Genomic DNA, 8310 nt, shown 5'->3' on the forward strand with positions numbered 1-8310 from the left:
AGGTAATGCTATCCCCTTTGATGCTGTAGTCAAAACAGTGTTAGCTCATTCTGTTTTGCTCTTACTATAGTTTCATCGTCTGTTGTATACTCGAGTGCTGGTATTATATTTATTTTGTCCTTTTCAATTAACCTTCTCATTAGATTTCAATAATCCTTGGAGTTGTGCCCCATGTTTTCAATGTTATAATTTTTTAATACAATTTTTCTTTTGAAAATTTGTTTTTGATTGTTTACCTTACTTCTGAGCTTTTACATTGTAACTTTAGGCGGGAATTATTATTTCTTACTGCCTTCCTCTTTGAACAAATTCACTGTCATTGGTTCTGTGCAATTTATTGTCATACCAACATTTATCGTTTGGACGTATAGTTACAAATTTTGAGGGAAGATTAAATCTAACACAATTTGTACACAATGATGTAAATATAACAACTTTGAAATACACTATCCCAGTTTTGTTTAAAGACAGTCTCATTTATATTGTTAAAATCAGCTTTGTTATACAACCAAACTTCTCTTTCTCGGTAGCTTGAATAAAAGTCAAAAACCCTTTTTAATTATCAGAAATAAAGCTCGATGGTCACTTATATATGGTTCAACAGGAGTTACACACGAGTGCCACACGACAACTGTACTACTATAACATGGTCAAGTAAAGTAGAGGAGATGTCAGTGATCCTCGTATAGTTAAGTATTATATTTTCTAAACTTTTGACCTCCATTGTATCCCTGAGATTTCTCGAATTAGCGTTTAGTAAGTCATCATTTAGATCCATGAATTAAATAATGGGGTTTGTTTTAGAAAAAAATGAGGGCATGCTCAATTGTATTGTGTAAGGAATCCCATAAACTGATGGAGATCTATAAACGACTCATATCAAATAATTACAACGTCATTGAAGACGTTCTATCCATAAATATTCTATAGTTTTATCTAAGAGTTCCAACCGTGTTACAATCATTATTTTCTTCGTTACATAAGCCAAATCACCACCACCACCATTGGACTTATTGTACATGACTGGATTGTGAAATCTTTCAATGATGCTTTCATCATCTTTTATATTGTAGTCAAGATAGGTTTGTTATTTCTAAAATATGTTAAAATCATCAAGACTGGTTGATATGTAATCATATTTATGACAAACAGACCGAGTGTTTAAATGTGCGAATGTTGTATTGTCTGCAAGAGAGGAGTTGCTAAATAACGAAGAAGAAGAAACTTAACAGAAGAGAAAGATGATAAGAAGAAGAAGAAGAAGAAGAAGATGATGATGATGATGATGATGATGATGATGATGATGAAATATTAGAAAAGTTTTATAATTTTTAAATGTTTTTATGAGAAAATATCAATTAAACTTATTTTAGGAGGTATTAGAGTTATGGGACATTTTAGTGACAGCAGGAAAAAAATTGTATAATTTAAACAAGAACGGTAAGATGTAGATATTTAATTAAATTTCGACAATAGTTCGCCCTCATTTCACTATTTCATATCGTGAGACGCCCTTATAGGCATTATAAAATGTACAAATTCATATTGACATTACAAAAAGAAATGCGTCACATTCACGTTTAAATGTGCAGTCATGACGACGGGAAATAAACTGAAACAAAGGCAATAAAAGGACCGAGTTGCCTCAGCTTTAATTCAGTGTTGCCGATTCAGGTTATAAACAGAGATCCAAACCGCCTCAACGATCACTTATCGGTAAGAATTTTATATAGCAAGCTCAAACTCTCCAAAGGAAATTTCAATTTTCCAATCAGACTGCCCCTGGCAAGCTGACTTTTATATCACAAAATTAAATACTAATAATTAGTAACAACAATATATATATATATATATATATATATATATATATATATATATATATATATATATATATATATATATATATATATATATATGTATAGAGAGAGAGAGAGATAGAAAAGTATTTAAGTTTAAACTTTGAGAAAGAAGGCATTTGGCGATCGAATTCAAGTCTTTAATATTGTCATAGTTCCTGTTGTGACGATTATATTCCCCTCTACGTGTAATTTACATGAGGCAGGCATAATTAATTTTGAACTCTTTAACTTCAGAACTGATGGAATAAATACGATACTTTTTCATGGGTAAAATAAAAATGCCATCACTGCGCTTTTAAAAATAAAATCTTACAACCAAGAAATACTAAATTAAGAAATTTATGCTGGGTAGAAACTGTAAACATAATTTGAAGTTTTATATTCTAAGCCTGAAAAGCATTTACTTACTAATCCTATAAACAAAATAGATCAGAATTTTTTGTATAGTGACCGTGGAGAGATTTATGATAGGCTGGGTAACAATATCTATGAGGATATGGATCATGTGTGCATGATATTCATGCCGGTGTTTGCAGGAAATAAAATTTGGGATATTATGGAAACAAATATAATAATTTGGAGTTTATATTTTATAGTGCCATTTTGAGGATGTCATCGCAGAGCCTGACAGCACGCATAGTGTTGACTGTGTATGGACAATGTCCTACGGTTGCTTCAACCTTTGGAAGAACTGCTGCTACAAGCTTCATACTCTATGTTGTGGAGCCTGTATTGCAGCACAGTTGGGCTGTGAGTTCGCCTATATCTCTTTTATCCACATATGGATCTACACGCCGAATTTCAAGATCCTGAATATCAACTGCGGATACATGAAGAAGGTATACGGAATGTATATCAAGTGTTGCCTGGAACCGTGCTGCGAAGCTTGTGGCCTTCTATTCTCTGCCTTCAAGAAGGACTAAACATGCTTTACTCTGTCATCCAAGAGATTCACCTCTCTGACGCAAAATATCAGTTTCTACTGTTTTGTAATTCTATAATTATTTTACAGTTTCAGGCTACGGTTTTAAAACTGGATTACGTTAGTGCCATTATCGTTGTGAAAACATTTTTGGACTCATATTGACCAGATACAAAACATACTTTTTGTCTCGTTAGCACGAATATTGGAGACAGTATCCGAGTCAAACTGCAGCAAAAAGCACGGAGTAGTGAAACAAGTATGGTATACCTTACAATACTGTGACAGTCTGATCTTCACATTAGGTATATAATGCAATTGGATAAAATGTTAAACGATGCTTATTTATTATAAATAGCTTTGTTGCTGTTAGAAAAATCTCCTTTAATATAAAAATAGCAACAAAATTTCCCCGGAATCTTTCTACTCATTTTCCCATGACAAAGGCAATGTTTAAAGAATGTTGGCATGTATGGAACACAATGTAACATTTGCGATAGTGAGTTTGCACATCCTTGTTTAATTTGTGAGAGTGAATAAAACAATGACTGTTTTGAAAATATATCTCCATACCAGAGAAATCTTTCCTTGTGATATTTGCAGCTCAACCCACGTTCATTTAAATAAGAAAATATTTCCTAATTCATTCTGTTACGTCTCCGTGGTCTTAAAACTAAGTAACCCAAATGGTTAAAAACCAGAAAAGTTTTGTAAACAAAAAATATAATTTAATTCTCCTGAATACAAAATTGAAAATTCAAAAAGCCAAGACACAATACAAATTAAATATACACAACAGTTTAAATATATGAGATTATACAGACTTACTACATCTCTAAAAACAGATAAGTACAAATGTTTGTAAAATCAAAACAGTAGTTTCTGAGATGTGTTGACTCAAAGTTATTATATATTTCACCCTTACTGCATATTAGTTTAGACTGAGTGTGGGTTTAAAAGAGAGCAGCCATTCGTCAATATTTCTGCAGCAAGTAAATTTACATTTCGTTTTCCTCCAGAAAAGACACTTTCAATTTAGAGTCAGAAATATGCATGTATTTAGATAAATCTAACTTACACAATGGTGTCTTCCCCAAGACGACTGGAGCAGAGTCTAACAGTGTTATACACATGGCATTTGCTAGTGCAGGACATTTTTGTAACAGCCAACTCGAGTAGTATACGACAACACTAAAATCAACAAAACAAAATTGACTAGCTCACTGATGCAGCATCATACTTGGCATAAACTTACTCACGTGAGAGATACTAAACAACACTAAAACAAAAATATAAAAAGAAATAAATTAATTTAATATATTAGAGCACCAGGGTAGTGAATACGAAAGAATAATTGTATAATAGTTTATATATTTTGCATAAAAATGCTGATTTATAACATATAAAAAAAACAAAAAACAATTCTTATTATTATTAAAACTGTCTTACCTTAAACTCTTTTGGGCTAGTGCACCATTCTCTTCATGGGACTCTGGTTTTAGTTTGAAATTGTATAATATTGTGGTAATTAATTTATCAGAAGAATAATAGAACAGATCAAGGGATACCAACGACATTTTTTGTATAGGTTTTTCTTTAGCCGGTTCGTTAATTTTGTATCCTTTTTCCTTAAAGGTGTTAATCTGTTGACAGCATACTAGCGAATAAAATATTAGATCCCCTTTTTGTTTCGGATTCCACAACAGACTTCAGAACGACAAGAATGTTGTCCAGAAAATAACAGTATTAACCGGCTTGGAGAAATTTCTAAGATAAAAGAGTTATTGTGTTATGAACCAATGCTTATGAATTTGTGGGGCTTTTTGTGGATTGTTGTAGCGTTTATGGATTTTTCTTGATTTCCACAATTTTATTGATTGGATGGTCGATTGCTACAAACCACTTGTGCACTTTTGGTCCACAATCCAAATACACTGATCTTCCCACAATACACGTTTTCATGCCACACATGTTCATTTGAGCTTCATTTGTGCTATCAACTTATCAATCTTTAATCGTGTCCTTTTTCTTAGTGTTAGTAGCGCTAGGGTATAAACAACCGCCACTAGTTTCCCCGGACAGTTACTATTTTCGATTTTGCGACTTTCCTATTTCATGGGTGTTGAAGAAATTACTGAGATCCGTATAAGTACCTCTGGATCCATTACGACATGATTCATTATTTGGTCTATTGTTCCTATGACCATAACCTTGACCTAAAACAAATTATTTTCTATGTGAATTTTGCCGTAGGTTATGAAGCTTGTTTAACTTATCCATAGATTTCATTGTATCAAATGTATCAGTGTCACGAACTGGTTTGTTGCTACACAGTCATGTAAGACTTCTTTTTATCTACCTGTTCAAAATTCAACTTATCGAATTTACCTGACAAACGCTTCGAAACAAATTATAGTGTCGTATTTATCGCGAGTGGCATTTTTGTCATCTGGTTGTCAAACGAGTCAAAATTTGTCTTCTTGGCTTATCATTTCTGTTTGAGAGCTGAGTATGACCCTTATCAATTGACTTTTGCAGTACACCATCTAGTCTGCAAACCAGGCAACAACAAGCTCTCCTTCCTTTTCTGCTGCTCTGCATTAAATGGCCGCATGAATAATGCAGTGTGTGTTTGTTATTTCCAAAAAATCCCTCACGTTTGCAAGAGTATCTGAGACTGAAGTGCTTTCACCCCCACCCCCACAAGATACTAATAACTGTCTAGTCATACCCTTTAGAGAGTTTCTAATGGCCTGCAAAATTATATGCTCTAAAATGCCTTATGGTTACACGTACCGCAAAGAAATTTACGACATTTTTAAATTGCAGAAAAGAACGTATGTTTTGAAAAAATGAGTGCTTTAAATTAATTCATGTTTAGAAACTGATAACATTCCCTACTACTTTTGGAAATTGATTCGCAAAATTAAAACACTGTACATATTATAATTGTACAGGAAGCCGATGACGGTAAGAGAAAAAATACACCATATAACACTCCGCCAAAGTAGTGCATATTTATAAAAGCGATTTAAGCTACAATAAATATTATTTGCCGTTAAAATATTGTGATTCAATAAAATATTGAATGCTAATTATATTATTCCACTTCTGTTAATTACTAGTATATGACTAAACACTAAAAGCATTGTGTAATGCGGTTAACAGTAAGCATCTGCCTTCATCTAATGTTGGTGGTGCAAGAAAGTTAGAATATGCACATACTATTATATAAAAAATAGCGCTCATTTGAAAAGCATCAGATGTGATAAATGGAATTCGTTTTAAATTAACACTAACTAGATTTAGAGCAATATCGCATAACTTGATAGAAACGGGTGGTAACGAAGGAGTATCATGGAATGAGAGACAATGTAATAGGTGAAAAATAAAAACCTGTTGTTTTGTCTTTGTCCATTTTATAAGGAAAAGAAGAATCGGAAGTTCATTGTCTAAATTTGTATACTTTGCGCCACAGAATAGGTCAGAAAATAATTGCGTATAAGCAATTAATGATAGAATCGCATTCCTTGATTAATATAATCAATTAGAATTTGCTCTTTTTATTTCTTCAGATTTGATGGACTTTTAAATACTAAATGTAAAAAACATTAAAACTCAATATAATTAATTTCCTCTTCCTCTATAGTAAGACTTGTTTCCATTCTCACTTATATATCTAATAATTGTTTTTGAAGTTTAACGCTAAATACAGTGTGTATTTTGTTCTGTTTTTATACTAATATTTCAAACTAAAAAAATTCGGTTCTTTTTTATTTGGTTAACGTTTTATGAAGTGTGTCAAAAGACCCCTGAGTATTTTGTTTAAATACTAAACAAAATGAGATATATTTATCTTTGCTGGTTAGTTAAATAGACAGTATACATTGTTTACCGTTATGACTTCTTTTTCAAAGATGTGAACTTTACTTCCAGGAGACTAGCCAAATATAAGCATGAATACAGCTAGTCTGAATAATGCTGACTATAGGGCACCACTGAAAACGTAACTTCAAAAAATCTAGAAAAAATTGCATACCCTCTCCCAAACAAATAAATTAGGAAGATAAGTCATTCAACAAGACATGAAAACCATCAACGTATATATGAAACAAAATATAATATCCAGTTAAGACCTGCGATGTTTATGAGTGAGACGCGATCTTTATGGTTGAAAAGATCATATATTATAATGCCATCAAATATGATTTTTTTTAATCGGATGACATTACTCTTTCGTGTTTTTCCTTTTGTTCTCTATTCTGGAAAATTGGTTGTATTTCAACCTCTTAAGAACAAAACTATGCTTTGTGTGGTTACGTTCTTTTAATCAGCTGACATGACTGAATAAACTTTCTTCGACATTTTATCAAACCTCACCATCGAACTCTCAGAATTTTTTATGACACATTGCAGTGGCCTGCTAACAAGTCGAATCAACCGCTTCAGTGTGTATATTTACCTTTAATTCATTAGGTTTAGTTATTCAAATGGTGTTACATGAGACATCTGGTTCATCTATAAGACTTGACCGTATAATATAGATAATTTCACATCTTTATAATTTCAACACTACTCGTCAGTTTCGAAACATTTAATCTTATACATAAAGTTCCATAGACTGTCAGCATCATTTAACGCCACGTGATTGTAGGTATGCTAATTAGCGAATGGATCAATCTCCGATTATGCAGATTTCGAGTTATATCGGCGCCTCAATTGTGTGTTGTGAGCATTTTGAACCTTTAAGGACTTGCCACGTATACAAATATTATGTGGAAATATTGCTTCTATTTTTGCGCATCCACTATGTTGGTGTATCCTGTATCATTGTAATAGCAGGGAATTTTCTTCCGTCATTTTAACAAATGGTTTATAAGTGTGAAAAAAAAATTAACACGTTCTGTGTCGAACAAGAAATAATACAACTTTTTAAGGATTACTCAGAAAGTATCTGAATAAATGGGAGTGGTATCTAGATATCTGTGGCCGACAAAGCAAAACACAAAGAAAAAGAAACAACCATTCGCCAATATTTTGTCAAAGGTAAATTTACACTTTTGTTTTCTTCCAGAGATCAAACTATAACTTTACAGTCAATAATATGCATGTATTAGCAGCAGGGAAGTTCTACAGACCAGACGTTTCAACCAAAATAAACCTTCCTACGAGAACTTTCTCCGTAGAAGCCTCAGATTTCACTTTTGACGCTTCCTACGAAAATTAATTTGCGTAAATTCGTCACCGAGTGCAATTTTTGTGTGCAAAATCTATGATTCTGGACAAAGATTTTTAGGGGGGGGGTTGCAACTTTGGGCTGCTTTTTCATGAATAAATTTGATCGAGACCGATTCGATATCTACTACGCGGATCATGAAGATTGATCGTGATGAAACCATGCGGCGTTGCCTGAGCGCGACTGAAGAAATTTTTGAATTTGTTTATGTCCATGTCGCCGTTACACCAAGTCTGATGAATATTTCTCAACGTGTGTGTGTCTACGCCGTTGAACACAGATAAAATATTACA

The 8310-nt window shown here is 32.8% G+C and overlaps 1 protein-coding gene across 1 annotated transcript in view; it reads left to right on the forward strand.

The window, feature by feature from the left end:
• The window catches only part of LOC149773542 (caveolin-1-like), a 114415-nt gene extending 111633 nt beyond the window's left edge, over nucleotides 1-2782 (forward strand). The window contains exons 2-3 of the mRNA XM_089946403.1: nucleotides 1661-1716; nucleotides 2456-2782. Of these exons, the coding sequence (XP_089802529.1) occupies nucleotides 1661-1716; nucleotides 2456-2782 (383 nt within the window). The remainder of the gene's footprint in view (nucleotides 1-1660; nucleotides 1717-2455) is intronic.
• The last annotated feature ends 5528 nt before the right edge of the window (nucleotides 2783-8310 follow it).

The sequence above is a fragment of the Sinohyriopsis cumingii genome, unplaced genomic scaffold (assembly GCF_028554795.1).
Source record: "Sinohyriopsis cumingii isolate HCF-2022 unplaced genomic scaffold, ASM2855479v2 utg000646l, whole genome shotgun sequence".
Classification (NCBI taxonomy): Eukaryota; Metazoa; Mollusca; class Bivalvia; order Unionida; family Unionidae; genus Sinohyriopsis; species Sinohyriopsis cumingii.